Source organism: Misgurnus anguillicaudatus, chromosome 7, assembly GCF_027580225.2.
Source record: "Misgurnus anguillicaudatus chromosome 7, ASM2758022v2, whole genome shotgun sequence".
Taxonomy (NCBI): Eukaryota; Metazoa; Chordata; class Actinopteri; order Cypriniformes; family Cobitidae; genus Misgurnus; species Misgurnus anguillicaudatus.
Genome location: NC_073343.2, coordinates 1,064,386 through 1,081,644, shown reverse-complemented (window position 1 = coordinate 1,081,644; position 17,259 = coordinate 1,064,386). Strand labels below are relative to the sequence as shown.

At 35.7% G+C, this 17,259-nt stretch overlaps 3 protein-coding genes across 14 annotated transcripts in view; 2 read left to right on the top strand and 1 right to left on the bottom strand.

Moving 5' to 3' along the window:
• Positions 1–2,469, top strand: part of ralgapa1 (Ral GTPase activating protein catalytic subunit alpha 1) — an 86,894-nt gene extending 84,425 nt beyond the window's left edge. For 6 of the 12 annotated variants that reach the window (XM_073869198.1, XM_073869200.1, XM_073869197.1 and 3 more), the window contains one exon: positions 732–2,469. In XM_073869198.1, the coding sequence (XP_073725299.1) occupies positions 732–877 (146 nt within the window). In that variant the 3' untranslated portion in view covers positions 878–2,469. Of the gene's footprint in view, positions 1–105; positions 212–731 lie in introns of all 12 variants that reach the window. The other 6 variants (XM_073869205.1, XM_073869206.1, XM_073869199.1 and 3 more) reach the window with 4 other exon arrangements.
• A 1,421-nt stretch (positions 2,470–3,890) lies between these two features.
• insm2 (insulinoma-associated 2) lies at positions 3,891–5,612 on the bottom strand. The gene has a single exon (XM_055171345.2). It carries the CDS (start codon positions 5,548–5,550, stop codon positions 4,003–4,005), a length of 1,548 nt encoding a protein of 515 aa, XP_055027320.2. The 5' UTR covers positions 5,551–5,612; the 3' UTR covers positions 3,891–4,002.
• An 8,222-nt stretch (positions 5,613–13,834) lies between these two features.
• On the top strand, positions 13,835–16,209 carry nfkbiab (nuclear factor of kappa light polypeptide gene enhancer in B-cells inhibitor, alpha b). Its single transcript, XM_055172881.2, has 6 exons — positions 13,835–14,126; positions 14,740–14,845; positions 14,929–15,136; positions 15,224–15,312; positions 15,417–15,674; positions 15,760–16,209. Exons 1-6 carry the CDS (start codon positions 13,921–13,923, stop codon positions 15,790–15,792), a joined length of 900 nt encoding a protein of 299 aa, XP_055028856.2. The 5' UTR covers positions 13,835–13,920; the 3' UTR covers positions 15,793–16,209.
• Positions 16,210–17,259: the final 1,050 nt, after the last annotated feature.

The following is a 17,259-nucleotide window of genomic DNA, read 5'->3' as shown; positions in this document are numbered from 1 at the left end:
ATATTGTTTTTCCACTTCCTCTTACATCCCACATCACTTCCACATTCCCACTGTTTTATCATTTTCCTGTCCTCTTTCCCATTCCTCCTTCTCTCCCCCCATAAGAAAGAAATGCTGTGATTTTTCTCCTCCTACCCAAACCTCCACTAGAAAACATCAAGGTAAAGGGCAAAGGCTTGAAAAGGAAGGTCTTTCACGCTAGCTGCGAATGGTACGCTGAAACCGAAAAACGGCAAAGTACTTTCTCTTTCATTCCTCCCCCCCGTTCCTCCATTACATTGTAGTTTGTGTTGCGATATTGTAACTTGCACCCCTGTTGGTCTCATCTTTAAAGCCGAGGTGTCAGATCTCAGCGTTGATTAGCCTTAGCATCCCCTGTGAAATTCACCCACAATGCACTGGTACATTAACCTCTCACTCCCTTCACAGCGAAGGGGTTTTCACACTTTTTTACGATTTGGAAGAGCACAATTGGTTACATGCATTTTAGTCATAGCTGCCCATTACGTACGATCGTGTGTTCGACAGCTGGAAAGATTTTTCCTGTTCCAGTTTGAGTGAAATTCACAATGAAATTAAAAAAGAATCCTTTTTTAGTACTATACGTTTTAAATTTACACACCCAGCCATTTAAAGCTACAATTAACCCTTTATAGTGATGCCACATTTAGATGTTAAAATCAAGGGAGGCTCTGATATCTCTCTTTTTTTCTGCTGTTTTGTCTCCATAGGCTCATGCATCGAGAGTCAACCGGTCGAAAATCCAGCAATGCAGATAGACGGGGGAGATTTAGCCTCGCCAATGTCGCCTCGTGCTAGCAAGAGCCGCATGTCCATGAAGCTACGCCGTTCTTCCGGTTCTGCTAACAAGACTTGACCCTTTCCGCAACACGACATCGTTTCTACTGGACACTCTAAGCCGTTCGCTCTCACTCCATGACTCCGCCCATTGCAGGGTCAGATACAAACCACACCTTTTTGCCTGCTGCAGCCACGCCCCCATTCTATCGACTCCTCCCACACATGACTGAGAGCCAGAAGGATCAAAGACAGATTTGCAGTTGTTAATGTACGGTGGGGGAAAAGACGATGGATATTGCTTTTTGTTTTACTTCGTCTGCTGTCTAGTGAGCTGCCAAATACTTGGAGTGCCAGTAAAATGAGAACAAATGAAAAGTTAATAAATTATAACGTCGCCAAAAGCATAACTTTTTATATTTGTACAAAAGACTCTAGAGCGCTGAGGTTGTGTTTATATGCTGAAAATTTGATAACGCGCTGGTTATGGCCGGAGACGGTTTTTGTGGATGTACATTTAAACTCGAGCACTTCTGGCTGTTACATTTACTTTATAGTTTGTTTCACTCCGAATGTGAAACAGGTTTTTATGTAACATTCACACTCGACGGTTTATTTTTGTTTATTCGTTTGCCATTTTTCTTTATGGATCACACGTTATTATGGTTGTAAATCACTTGATTTGAATGATACTGCTTGTTTTTATCGGTGATGTTATACCGAATCGCCCCATTTGTAACGGTTATTTGTGTGTATATATCTATAAATATAAAATATATACATATTTAATGTATGTGTATAGTGTATGAACAGTATCTGATCTGTGTACATATTTAACAGTATTTAAATCAACCAAAAAAGGGTCATTAAAACTCAAGCCACATAGATCATACAAGTGCGGAAAAGTCTCTACAGCTTGAATGTTTGTATGGCTTAGTCCTGCTATAGTATTGTTCTCATTTATGTCATAAATCCTTTGTTTGATTCATCTTTGCTGAGATTTTTAAGGAAAAGTTTCATTACCAGGTCTGCGCAGGGAGTGGGCAATGTTGCCAAATTGAGCGGAAATGCACATTGGTCTCCGTTAAGATTTCACTCTTGCTTGGACGGACTTAAATGTATCCTGAAAGTGCACGATGACATCTCCGACACACATCTTATATTGACGGCACTCAATGTTCATCACAAAGTTTCTTTTTGAACATTTAATAGATTAAATGCCATTGAGTACGGATGCAAGAGGTAAGGTTAAATCACACTTGTATAGTTTCCAGGTATAAATGTTATGAAGTTTTTTTAATGTTTCGTTTTTTATTTAGAAGTTTATTTGATATTTGTTCATGTTCATACAATTATGCGTTTGAAATTGTGCAGCACTCCTGGATTCAAACTATCACATGTATATTAAAGCCCCGCACACATGTGACTGACATGTGCGTCATTTTAAGGAAGAAACTATCGTGGGTAGATTTTATGTATGTTACTACTGAACAAATGCTGCATGATACCAGTAATAACTGCATGTGTTGATATAACAGCTGCACAACACACAAGCACGCATACAAAAGTCCACAATAATGTCATGTGGTAGGATCTACACATTTGTATCAGATGTTGACGAAAGAGTGTGGATGTGCAATTACACTTAAGAATAAAATGATTCTTACAACATGACAAGTGCAGTTTAATTCATTCTGTTGAGTCAATCTTAGTGTTTCTTTAAAGATGGATGCTTTTTCTTTATATCTTACATGCATTTAAAGCTAAAATACAGTGAAAAAAATTATTCATTCAATTTACTCCATTTTTAAAGGTAAGTGGTTGCAATCAATTTATTTAAGCTACATTTAAACAAAAAAAGTAAAATAAAATAAAAAAACTTTTGTTTAAATGTAGCTTAAATAAATTGATTGCAACCACTTACCTTAAAAAATTTAGTAAATTGAATGAATCAATTTTTTCAGTGTAAAAGTGTTTTAGTGTTCATCATTGCATTAAGATTACATAATGTGTTTAATGCAAATAACAAATAGGTCACGTTCGAAAGAGTCTTCAAAGACGTATTTATCTCTTTATTTTCCCCTCAACAGTTAAAAAAATATCAAAACTATTGAGGGAATTATAAATATGACACTTAAAGTTTTTCATTGTATACACTGAACAAAATTATTCATTGAATTTAAATAATTTTTTAAAGGTAAGTGGTTGCAATCGATTTATTTTAGCTACATTTAAACAAAAAAGATTAGTAACATGAAATAAAATAAAATATAAAACTTTTGTTTGAATGTAGCTTAAATAAATTGATTGCAACCACTTACCTTAAAAAAATTGATTAAAATCAGTCTTACCAGCCTATTGATTATCATATATATTTTTCAACTTATATGTAAATATACATTTAAATCCAAATGTAATGAAAACAGTTGTTAATTCATGGTCTAGAAATAAATGACAAGCAAAACTACACTAAACAAAAATGCTTCATTCAATTTACTCAATTTTTTAAGGTAAGTGGTTGCAATCAATTTATTTAAGCTACATTTAAACAAAAGTTTTTTATTTTATTATTATTTTTTTATTAAATGTAGCTTAAATAAATTGATTGCAACCACTTCCCTTAAAAATTGAGTTAATTGAGTTAACCATTTTTTTCAGTGTAAAGCAAGCTTTATAATGAGACGCATTGTATAGTAATTTCCATGTTGTAATATCTTATGTAAAAAAATAACCATACAGTGAGCTTTATGACTTAATGCAACTCTTTAATAACTTTTATTGATAGCATTAAAATATATACAATGCTTAACAGATCATTAAATAGTTAAAAATGGTGAATCAAACAAACATTGATTCACTCATATGCATGAACTACCAAGTTAAGCATTATATACAGTAACGTTTGTCAAAGGATTTATATAAATATGTCTCTATAAATGTAATATTCCCACACAAAGATACTGGATGTAGTCTATTAATAAGCCAAGAGGAGTAATAACAACAACACGCGCGCCATTAAAGGGATAGTTCACCCAAAAAAAATCATCATTTCAAGGCAATGTTCTTAATCAAATCGTTCGTGTTCTTATCTTCCTTCGTGTTGATCAGAACAAAGAAATGTATACAGGTTTGAAACAACATAAGAGTGAGTAATTGTTGACAGAATTTTCATTTTTGGGTGAACTATCCCTTTAAACATGTTTTTCAGCATCCCGGCCTGACCGCCATCTGCAGCAGCATCACCTGTCTGTTCTCTGTTGGGTGACTCTTGTTGATGTGTCTGGTCAAACCTGGAGAACTAAAGAAAGTGGAGGGACAGTGCTTGCACGAGTATATCTGTTGCTCAGCGGGGCTCAGATCAGGTCTCAGTAATAAATCGTCTCTGACTGCGTGCCAGAGTCTGTGTTTCTCCCTTATCTCGGCGGAGGGGAAATGCGCACCACAGAGGTGGCACGGAAAAGTGATCTGTCCGCTCTCTATATGATTAAAAGAAGATTTGATTGTCTCGTGCGCAGCAAGGTGTTTTCTCAGATAGGCTTGTCTGCGAAACTTCTTGCCGCAGTAGTGGCATTCGTACACGTCTTCTGGCCCAGGTGAGGGTAGGTAAGGGGTGGTGGAACTGTCGGATTCTTCTGGGCAGTGATCGAACAACCTGGAGTTGTCAGCGTGCAGATCATAGCACTTGTCAGTGGTTGGGTACCTTTGGTCCAGAGGAGGATTTTGGGACAATCCGTGTGGCATATTGCTGTCCGGTGCTGATCTGGGATGTTGGGAGCTGTCCGGATTTAAGTGGTGCTGATTGTTGATTCTGATCTTACTGGCGTTTTCCTTCCCCTCCACTGATGTCTTCTCGTTGTTACGCACCTCCATCTGAGACTTTTTCTGGGTGTCTCCGCTGCTGAGGTTGCGAGGTTTGTGCCACCTACGGTGCGAGGCGAGGTTGGCGGGACAGCTGAAAACTTTATCGCACTCCGGACAGCGGTACTCAACGCGCACGATCCTGGAACACTTGTGCTGCGCCAAAGAGAACGGATCGGGGTATTCTTCCTTACAAAGCTGGCATATAAACTCACCCAAAGGCTTGTTTCTTCCACTGGATGAAGGTGCCAGTTTCGTTTCAGGGCTTTCCTTTTTTATTTTGAGCCCGAGGACGGGTGACGTGGTGACTTCGTCTTCAAAGTTGAGTTTTCTGATGACTTTAGGCTTTTTGCTGGGCGCTTTGCTCTTGCGCTCTGACTGGTCGACGAATGCGCGCTTTACGCACTGGTGAAATGAGGGGTAGGGGGGCAACGAAGTGGACACGGGTGTGCCAAACTTCATGTCGGCGTGGCTCATAAGGAGACGCTCGATTGAAGACACCGGGGTGGCCAATGGAAACGACTCTGCCGTGGCGGGTGAACTGAAGCACCTGTCCAAAAACGACTGTTTTGTCTCTGTGCTGACGGGCTTGATCGGGCTGCTTGAGTCGGTTATGTGGTGGAGAGATGGTGCGGTCTGTTCCAAGTAACTTTGTGCGTAATCGACAGTGCTTTCTTCAACAGCTCCTCCAGACTCGTTTTTAGATGCTATACCACTTGTCCATGTTTCTCTGATAGGTTCCACCACGTCTGTGCATTCAGATGGGACACTAGTAGGTCCGCGCGTGGTTTGGATAGGCAGGTCCGCTTTGCGCAACTCTTTTTCTTCAACGCGCACTTTGTAGGATGCTGAGGAGGCGCGTTTACTCCGTTTCACTAAAAATCCTCGTGGCATCTTCCCGTCTGATTCACCCACAGCCTGATCTTGGGTGGGATCAGATAAAAGTGCTATAGAGAGGATGGAGACACTGTCACTGTGATGCGCATGGCGCATGTTTTATCCTTTGGGTCGCCTTCAGGTTTTTTATGAGATGTCTGTCAGTGGCCCAATCGGCGGTGACATTACAATAACGGGGCGGGGCGAACATTAATAAGGAGATATGGTTACAGATTTATTTCTAATAGGCAGCAGATTATTATTTATGATCGATGCGCTGTTTAACCTTCCCTGTTTGCTTTCATTGACTCTGTATTATCCGTTTCCTGTCCTGTAATTTGAGAACATCCATTAAACTTGATTCATTTGTTTATTGTTATTAAGTTTAATCTCTTTTTTTTACTTTACAGTCAGTATTTAATCCTGAAAAAAATTCTTAAACATTAGAACGCAGTTACTCATATGATTATATAAAATTATTGGTTTTTATTTTCCAGGCTGTATTTTGCAATGTACCAAAGAGGTTTTAAATTGTTTGATGTGAGTTTTGTGATTATTGGGGATATGATAGGGCTGTGTACCTATCCCTTTACCTTTCCAATTTATTTGTGTGTTTTAATTTAATTTTCCCAGTGCGAAATAAATAAATAAAGGTTATGTATTTGTGAATTTCAGCTTCTTTTATTTTTCATTCACTTAAATTTTTTGTAAAAGGGTAAAATAGAAAGTCTTTGGGTGTCATTCTTACTTATTTCTTTACCTCTACCATGTTTACCTTTAACTTTGCATATTAATTCAGTTAGCAATGCTTTAATATTTCTTAAATATTTTCTAGTATCTCCATTTCGAGAAATTAGTTTGTCAAGACTCGTATCTTGTTCTGTAACTCAGAATGCAGTGATATTTTTATTTAAATAATAATAATGCCTTAGTTATACTAAAAACAAATCTTTATTGATATCAGAAGCCAATTCTAATCATGATAGATAATCCTCCCTAAATCAAATTAAAATAATTTGTATTCATGCCTTTTCTCGTTGATACTGAAAGGTCAATGCACAGAAACGAATCTGTTAGCTTCAGGCGACTGTTTTATGAACACATCTGTGCTCATGAATGTATACTTTATAAGCCAAAGTCTAACAGAATTCGTATCCACATAATTGCATTTACAAAGCAATCCAACAATACAATAAATTAGGCTGTAAATGGGTAGACAACACACACATCTGCACTGAATGCTGCTGGGAATATCCCTAGCTGTTTTTCCCATGTGAGAGCATCATTATGTTATCTGAGTGTGGTTGAGATGATGTGAGGATGCTGAGGTCCAGGCTGTGGATAACCTGACAGATAAGCGCACAGTGAGGCTGTAGACGCAGATAAGAGATCTCATCTCCTTTATGGCGCATGGAGGGGGTGGACGCTGATCCTACAAACCATTTAGGATCCCATTATGTTCATCTGGCACTTGCTTCCCTGGACAATCATCTGTGCGCCAAATGAGCGTGAGAAACAGCTATAAGGACGCTTGGCCAGTTTGTGTTAGTGGAAGGTATCGCGCATGGACATCTGGAGGGTCCAGAGGGTACATTTTCTCAAAAAAAAAAAAAAAAATTCAACATTGCGTAAAATGTGTCACAAAGCAGGGCTAAAAATTTGTAAAAATTGAACCACACAAAATATACACTTTCTTATCACATTCACATTTTACCAAAAATATCATTAATTTTAAATTACTGAGCCAATATTTAATTTGCATGTGTTCATGTTAAATTACTTCATTAATATAAAATTATATAAATGTGCTCATAAATAATACTTAAAAATATATAATGCAATAATAGATTCATTATAGGGAGATAGAAAAGAGAAAGTGCGCTTTCTTTTTATTTTTTATTTGTTTTTAAACATACATTACAAGGTCTTCTTCAGCTTTGGTTGTTTTAATCGGCTCTTCCGATCCTATTGAAAATAATCTCCAGATTTTTTCTTCTCTGGGTATCCAAATGAACACTTCACAGACTGAGGACTTCACAGGAATGTTTTCTATAGAGAGATAATGAGTCTGTCCTGACTCTGTTGGAGTTGAGGAGTGATGAAGCATCACTTGATGTTTTTTTTTTTTGGCTCTTGATTCAGCCCTGCAGGAGGTGAACAGCTTCAGCATCAGGACCTGGCAGCATTACATGGACAGATTGTTAAATAATTCATCTTTAATCGTCTTTAATTACTGCTTGTGTTCTATTAGGCCTACTCACGAACACTGATACGTCTTTCATTAGCTCTGAATTAACTAACTGTAAATAAAGATAATCATTAGAAATATTTCTGTTAGCTTGTTTTAGCATATGCAGCTGTCTTTACAATACCCTTTAACTTTAAATACTATTTTTTATTTAATGTAAAATGGCATTAATGCTGAATGATCTGTTGTTGTTTATTTAGATAAACCATCTTCTTTATTTATTAATTTGGTTTAGCCTACCTGGTTTAATAAAAATAATAGAAATTCATCGTATAATATTTACCGCCACTGTAATTTAGTCCAGGATAAGAGTTATTCTGCCGATACCATTAAGATGGAGCTGTAGGCTATATTCTTCCCAAATATATATTTTTTCAGAGGTCACTGGAGATTTTGTAATAATCATCAGATGTAACGAGAATAAATGTGTGGCTGTGTGATCACTGAATGGATTATAATGCGTGAGAAATGTGCATTTGTTGTTTATTGCACGTTGGCTCTCTCTAGTGGACAAATAGAGTTAATGCAGTACAAACATAAATACATAAATATTCTTTCTTTCTTTCTTTCTTTCTTTCTTTCTTTCTTTCTTTCTTTCTTTCTTTCTTTCTTTCTTTCTTTCTTTCTTTCTTTCTTTCTTTCACTTTAACTTGTAAACTCTAAAAAAATACTGGGTTACTTTAACCCATGGTTTAGTAAAATATGGACAAACCCAACTGTTGGATTTAATGAAAATGGGTTTTTTTTGTCATTTTGTCACACTTTTAGTGGTTTTATACGGAAGAGGATTAGGGCTAGGGCCACTGGTGAAAAAAATATTTGAATTCTGACTTTAATCTCAGAATTCTGACTTTAAACTCAGAATTCAGAATTCTGACTTTAAACTCAGAATTCAGAATTCTGACTTTAATCTCAGAATTCTGACTTTAATCTCAGAATTCTGACTTTAATCTCAGAATTCTGACTTTAATCTCAGAATTCTGAGATTAAAGTCAGAATTCAAATATTTTTTCACAAGTCGCCCTAATCCTCTTCCGTAGTTTTACCAACTTTTTGTATTTTTAATTAATTTAATTTAATTTAATTTAATTTAATTTAATTTAATTTAATTTAATTTAATTTAATTTAACTTAATTTAATTTAATTTAATTTAATTTAATTTAATTTAATTTAATTTAATTTAATTTAATTTAATTTTTATTTTATTTTATTTTATTTTATTTTATTTTATTTTATTTTATTTTATTTTATTTTATTTATTTATTTATTCATTTATTCATTTATTCATTTATTCATTATTTTATTTTATTTTATTTTATTTTATTTTATTTTATTTTATTTTATTTTATTTATTTTTGTATTATTTTATTTTATTTATTTTTTTATTATTATTTTATTTTATTTTATTTTATTTTATTTTATTTTATTTTATTTTATTTTATTTTATTTATTTATTTATTTATTAATTTATTTATTATTTTTTTTATTTAATTTAATTTAATTTTTTTTTATTTTTTATTTTATTTTTTTTTATTTTATTTTATTTTATTTTATTTTATTTTATTTATTTATTTATTTATTAATTTATTTATTATTTTTTTTATTTAATTTAATTTAATTTTTTTTTATTATTTTATTTTATTTTATTTTATTTTATTTTATTTTATTTTATTTTATTTTATTTTATTTTATTTTATTTTATTTTATTTTATTTTATTTTATTTTATTTTATTTTATTTTATTTTATTTTATTTATTTTATTTTATTTTATTTTATTTTATTTTAGCTGAGAACCTTTAATGTATACCAGCAAAGGCCACTAGTTGTCAACGGTTTGCTGCATATTCACAAATCACAAAATAATAAATTACTGTCACTGCATCATTATTAATGAAAAAAAAAGGTTTTGAAATATGAAAACTACATTCTTAGAGCTTTCCAATATAGGTTGTCAAGATTTTTGAAGATTTATAATAGAATAAATTATAATTATATATTAAAATTACGGGGTGAGTGACATTTAAAAAATGACTGTCACTACTAAATTTCTATTATCAAATGGCCTTGAAATATCAAAAATACATTCTTACATCTTTCCAACCATATATATTTCGTCAAGACTATTTCAGGTTTATAGGTTATCTAATAAATATGGGCCCACATTTGGCCAGTGATATTTTAGAAAATTACTCGTACTATATCATTATTTTTGCAAAATGATGATGAAATATAAAAATCTCAATCTGAAAGCTTTCCAATGGTATATAGTTTGTCAAGATTAGTGATTGATAAGAAATTATTATTTTAAATATGTAATGCAGCCACCTGTGGGACAGTGACAGTTAAAAAACAACCCTGTGTAGATTCATTTAAACCCAACATTTGGGTTTGTCCACCAAGCTGTTGTACAACTTCAGCATTTTTGTTTCGAATTTGTGCCAATTTTATTTTGACAACTAGTTATCACCATTTTGAACCATTTTATTTTTTGTTTAATAGCCTAATTTAAAAATTAATAAAAAAAAAATCAAAACCAACAGAAATTGTATCTACAATGTGTTTAGTACTTTGCATAGCACTTATTTTTGCCTCACTAAGATTAATCCCTTTTCGTTATCATTAACACTGTTGAACGTCACAAATGTAAATCTAAATATAATTACACATTTTTATTCAAATGTTTAGTTATATATTTAAATACATATCTTAATAATTGTTTTAATTTTAGGGTGCAGACTAATACGGTCAAAAACAAAACCAGCAGAAAAAGCAGAACTCAACACCAAAATCGCACGGTCACTCTGAAGAGGTCAAAATGACGAAATTATAAATATTTTTATATTTTTAAACTCTAGAGGGCGGTAAGGGGAAGAAACCTACCAGCCAAATGTGTGACTTATATAAACTGCACGCGAGAACTATGACAAAACACATTGCTATTCACACTATTGTGACAAATGTACTCTAGTACTTTACGTTGTATTTTAACATTCCTCACTTCTAAGTCACTTTGAGTGAATGCCTATATGTGTATAGATGTATTATGTAACTTATTAGCCTTCTCTGTCTACAATTGAAGTAATGCATACATAGATACAGACAGACCTCTAAAAAATGCTGGGTTATTTTTAACCCAACCCAGCGTTGGGTCAAAAAAATGAGCCTAGCCCGTTGGGTTGTAATTTAACCTATGCTGGGTTGTTTTATCCCAAGATGCTTGGTTTTTATAAGCTCATGTTGGGTCAAATATAAACATTTCCTGGGTTAATTTAACCCAGAAACTGGGCTGGTTCCTTTTCGACCCAACACTGGGTCGAAAATAACCCAGCATAGAGTATATAGATATAGATAGATGTCTGGATGGCTTTGCGTGAGAATGAAAGACAAAAGGCTGTTGGGTAAATATGCAAGGAATGTGCTACCCCTTTACAATCAATGCAGTCCATTATCTCACATTCAACAGTTCTCTTACATAACATTTAGGACTACCGCACCCTTTCAGGTGAGATTGGCGTGGAGTCACGTTCCTGTTTGATTCATGGGCCACGAGTCTCAGGATTCCCCACTGTGAGGAACACCCACTTGTTAAAAGCCCTCAAACGCAGCACTAATGTATGGGCTGAGGAACATGACACATTCATGACTGTAATTGGAAATATGGGGGAAATCTAAAACAATGTAAACAGGTCATTAACTCATTTTCAGTTTTGAAACTCATGACCTGTACCTTAGATGTATATAAGAACGGTTAGTGACCCCAGGGTAGGCTGAAGAAAATGGAAATTCCGGTGGAGTTTGGACAGGGCGGATCACATATCCGTCCACTGAGTCTAAACAATCCGTATGATTCCCCATGAGTCAGTGAATCGTCTGATGTGTCAGAACATTATGTTCCTATATGACTTTATAGTTTTTTCTATTTTTTGCCTGAAAACGTGGTAAAGTCATCATGTATCATAAGATACTTTTTTTTTAAAGTAACATCTATAGCGTTGGCCCTGCATATATGAACTTATATATAAATGTATGTTTTCAGCATTTAAGGAAGTGTATGTTTATGCATATGTACACACAAATGTTTCAGTAAAGGAGGAAGAGGTTAACTGGGTAGCCCACTGTTCTCCCACCAAAGATTCCCGGTCATAAACACGCTGACGAGAGACTACGCATCAGCTGGGGTCAAACAGGACGTCCTATCCACACTGATGATCACATGACCGTGGAAAGGAACATTTAAGAAAGTTTCCAGTATTTGATCAGATGAAATAGAGGGGCTTCCTGCAAAGCAACAATATCAAATTGCATTATTGTACATTTCAGGTCACGTTCTTGATTTTATCTGTGCTTTTTCTTTAGTGCCATACACAAAACACTCCAATATGTTTCTAGGCCACACTGATATCATTTTACCACCATAAAAACATTTCCCAATGGAAGTACACTTTTTGTTGTGCTACTGCACAATACACATTGCAAAATCGGTTGCATTTTAGTGGAACACCCTGTGCCCTCGGGGTTTACATGCTTGGCTACTGTTACTATGGTATTTGGGTGTTTGAGGGCTTGCTGTTGGAGTGTACACGCGGAAGTTGTGTAAAGTTAATGTATTTTTTTGCTTTCTTCGAGTAAATGCCTTTGTGGGCAAACTTGCACAGTAAAACAACATAAAGGAGTTTCCTATTCTTCAGATTATGAGGAAACACTTAAACATTGGCACCATGCAGTCTACACTTCCTTGACTATAACTTATTAAACCTTTTATTGTTGCATTTATCTATCATTTCCTTATTTCAATATGCACTTTTTATGATCTCTCTTTAAAAAAAATTTGCATTAAAACGTGCATTTTTATCCAATACTCTGACAATATTCAATATATGAGATTTTAATTTTGGAAATAAATGCAAAACATAGAAACAAAGAAAGATTATGATGTAAAATGTTGGATTTTTCACTGTTTCACTAATCCAATAACCATGTAAAAAGATCAAGTTTCCCTGCTTTTATTGAGATTCACTGGAACATACTCGGATCTGGGAATAAACACGGATGCACAAACTTGCCAATCATGTAGCCCAATTGTAAGTGCATTGCAGTAGCACCACAAATGTTATGGGTTTGTATCCTATGAAAGACACATAGTAATGATAATAATAATGTAAAGGTTGAAATGCACCATGTCATTATGGATAAAAGCATCTGTTATTTGCATTTTTTTTATTATAAAGCGGAGTCCAATACTCTGACAATATTCAATATATGAGATTTTAATTTTGGAAATGAACGCAAAACATAAAAAAAGAAAGATTATGATGTAAAATGTTGGAATTTTCACTGTTTGTAGGTCACTTATCCAGTATAACCATGTAAAAGATCAGGTTTCCCTGCTTTCATAGAGACTCACTGGAACATACTCGGATCTGGGAATATACATGGATGCACAAACTTGCAGCTTTGTAATGAACAATAATGTAGCTCAATTGTAAGAGCACTGCAGTAGCACCATAATTGTTATGGGTTTGTATCCTATGAAAGACACATAGTGATGATAATAATATAAAGGTTGAAATGCACCATGACATTATGGATAAAAGCATCTGTTGAATGCATAAATATAAATTGCATTTTAAACATCACTGCATATTTATATTTATTTCATGAGGCTGTATTGCAAATCAAAACACTTGATTTAGTATTTTTCTGCAAATATATATATATATATATATATATATATATATATATATATATATATATATATATATATATATATATATATATATATATATATATATTTTTTTTTAAACACCGTGTATTTTGTGCATTGAATGCATATTTTTGTGCAGAAGCAATAAAAATTCTTCAGATTTTTCTTATCAAATTCTCAAAAATTGTACTGGAATGAACCAGTCTACTGAAGCAGTGAAAATTTCCCCAAACTCCTGGCTCGAATAATTCCCAGTCGACACCATTCAGGCGTCAATCACTGTGGAAATCCCCCACCCTGCGAGAAGCTCCGCCTACTTTTTTGCTCCGCTCTTTTAATCTCTTCTCAAAGTCTGGCACAGCACAGTTCAGAAGCGCAATTGACTCGATACGCGGTGTGTGGAACTTTATTGTAGCAGCAAACCAAATCAAACCAAATGGATTTTTATGCAGATGGCCGTGATCCCAAAGCTGGGAAGCTGCTCGGAAACACCGACGAACGTCTCGACAGCGGTTTGGATTCGCTGAGGGAGGATGAATATACGTCTGTGGAGTGTGAATTTAGGCGGATGGATTTGTCTCGCGATGGGCAGGAGGAATACGAAGAACCATGGAAGAAATATCTCACCGAGGACGGAGACACGTAAGCGCTTTTATTTTAATTAAACACTACGATGCCCATATAAGGGCATTGCTCTGCTTTGGTGGATAGTGCGTGTTTTGTGCACGAAAAAGAAAACGTTGTAGGTCGCAGATATTGATTATTTTTTTAGGCCTTGTTTGGTTTCCAAAGGACGAAATTTAATGCAAATCAATCGTATGTTTGGTCGCTTTTGGACAACGTTTATGCGTTTTTATTATAAAGAAATTAGTTTTTTTGTTTGCATCTTTAATATGGCTCGATTATGTTAATATTTTTTTGGTATTCACTTTGTAAAAAAATTCGCTTAATGCAGATTTTGCAGTTAAAGCTCGTTCCATTCGCAGACGGTTTTGCGCATGCGCAGCCCCGTTTTACAGTCATAATGGCTTTATGTAAACAGAAGCGCTGTTTCAGTACGGACTGTTCTCTGGCCCTGCGTCAATGTGGGCGGGGCTGCGTGAACTCGGAAAGTCCCGGGCCGCGTGCCAGACGCTGGTGTTGCGCATGTCTCTACTAGGAAGAAAGTTTCTGCAAACTGAAAGTGTTACTGTTGCAAGAAACTTTAAACTACATGGCTGTTTCTTACAAGTCTTCTCTTTATTTTTTTTTAAAGGTATCTGCATCTTAGTATAATACACGAGGCCCAAGATGCTGCATTGAAGATCATTAATTTGTCCAATGGCGAAGCCTTCCTCAACATACAGAACAACCAAAGACAGGTACAAACACTGAAATGCATCAATACAAGTAGATCATATAGGACCATTATGTCTGATGTACTAAAATTTCTCTTTTGTTTCAGACCGCCTTGCATTTGGCAGTGATCACAGAGCAAACTATTATAGTGGACCGATTACTTAAAGCCGGGTGCGATGCGACCCTGGTTGATGACCGGGGTAACACAGCCCTTCACATTGCTTGCAGAACGGGATCTTTGGCCTGCTTCAGTCTCCTGACGCAAGGCTGCCCACAGCAACTACCAGCCATCTTTCAAACACCCAACTATAGCGGTACGCAGGCATTTCAAGTATACGTTCCACTATTTTGACTTACCTTGGGTTGGTATTTTTGATCTAATGTGATTTTTACCCCCACAGGTCAGAAATGCATCCACGTGGTCGCCACCCAAGGTTATCTGTCGTTACTAGAAAACCTCATTCAGCTTGGCGCAGACATCAACGCACAGGTATAAATATGAATTTTAATCTAGTAATTGATTTGTGTATGCATTAATCTTAAGAATAAAAAAAAAAACGATGGCTAAACATGATTCTGTATTTCCTCAATCAGGAACAGTGTAATGGCCGAACTGCTCTTCACTTAGCGGTCGACCTGCAGAACTTGGAGCTCGTTCGGCTTTTAATCAGCAAAGGTGCTGATGTTAACAGCTTAACGTATGGGGGTCACACACCTTATCACCTGACCTACGGCCGGCCGAATAAAGACATCGAGAAAGCCCTGTTTGAAGTCACCGCACCGCACCTCTGGGAACTTCCAGATAGTGAGTCGGACGACTCAGATGAATATTCTGAAGACTCGGAAAACGAGGTGAGAATTACTCATGTACGCATACACCTATTCCTTATTGTCGCTATTATGAGCCATACTTAATCGTCTCATCCTTTGTTCACAGATATATGATGATATTGTAGTAGCCGGGCAGTAGGAAAGTGCAAAAGGACTTTCGGAATTCTGTGGAATGGAGAGATACAGAACTGTTCTCATTCGAGGAGCCCAGGGACAAGTCCACAAAGGGGCTTGCGGTGGGACAAGACGGCCCTTGGCTCGTTCAAGTAAAAGACCGATCCAGAAGAAGGAGCCCAAGAAAAGAAGGTTATTTGTGGATGTTTTACCAGACCATCTTAAGAGGAACACTGGACTGAGGCCAGCAAATGTACCTTTGGCCGTCTGTGTTGGAATATATCCAGCTCAAATCAGCAGCTGTATATCTATTGTACTGTGATGTGTAAATTATTGTGTATACAGACAGATTTATTTTTATAACAACATGTAAATGTGTATATGAGAAGTTTTCTTGTAGAAATACATGAGATGCTTTAAATTAAAACCTTTGACAACTTTACTTTGTGTCGTTCCTTGGAAAAGCATTAGCACTATTAAGAACCAGAAAGGGGAAGTTAAATATCCCTTTGTCACTGAGCGAAGAGTTTGTACTTTGTTTTCTTTCATCACAGCTGAGTACAGTGGAATTTCCTGTGTTGGAAAGACCGCTCAGATAAAAAAAGGCAATGTTGAAAGTCCCCCGACTTCCTGAATTTCTTAAATAAGGAACATTGTGGAATTGCACAATGCTGTATTTACAAGGAATTCAGCATGATTGAAAACCGGTAAACAGTTTTCCCAAATACAATTCCTTGAAAGCAACTCCCAGTATTTGCTTTCTAGGAAAAGGGTGTAGGGTCATTATGTTTCTTGCTCTCAAAATCTTTTATCTTCAAAATTTCCATCTTTTTTCCACTATCAGCACTATGCCCCCAAAGTTGACACCTAATCATTTCATATTTCAGATCATGCTGACCCTATGCCAACAGCGTGTTGTGAAACTCCTTCAAAATTTCCACAAACTTTCATATTCGCAAATGAACCTACCAGTCATTCGGTTCAATTCAGTGTCACAGTCTGTGAACACCCTGCTTTGCCGTCTCGCCTTTTACTGTAAAGTCAAGACGTGTGTGTGGTTTTCCTGATTTGAATACAAACCTGAGAACTCTAAAGGGGCTCCACCTTCAGCTTAACCCTGTTTATTTCCGAACGTGAATCCGTACCGCGTGCCTTCTTAATTTCGAGATAGCATCTTTAGTCCTCAAGGCACATCTTAACGAAATATGGCATGCAAATGATTTAGTCATAACGGTCTCTTTTTGAGCGCTGTGGAGTGTTGGAGTCTGTTTAGGACATACAGGGGCCTTCACAGGTCTTGTAACTTTAGGGCTCACGAGAGCCTCATATGATTCAGATAGATCCGAGAAATGACGGGAGGCAGGCAATTGGAAAATCTGGCTCGTTTTGCCATCTCAGAAAGGGAAGAGGGCTGTGGTGAAGCACATCTATGCAAACCCAACTTCTGGAGGGGAGTCCAAAGTGAGAGTTTAGGAAGTCATTTACAACTCAA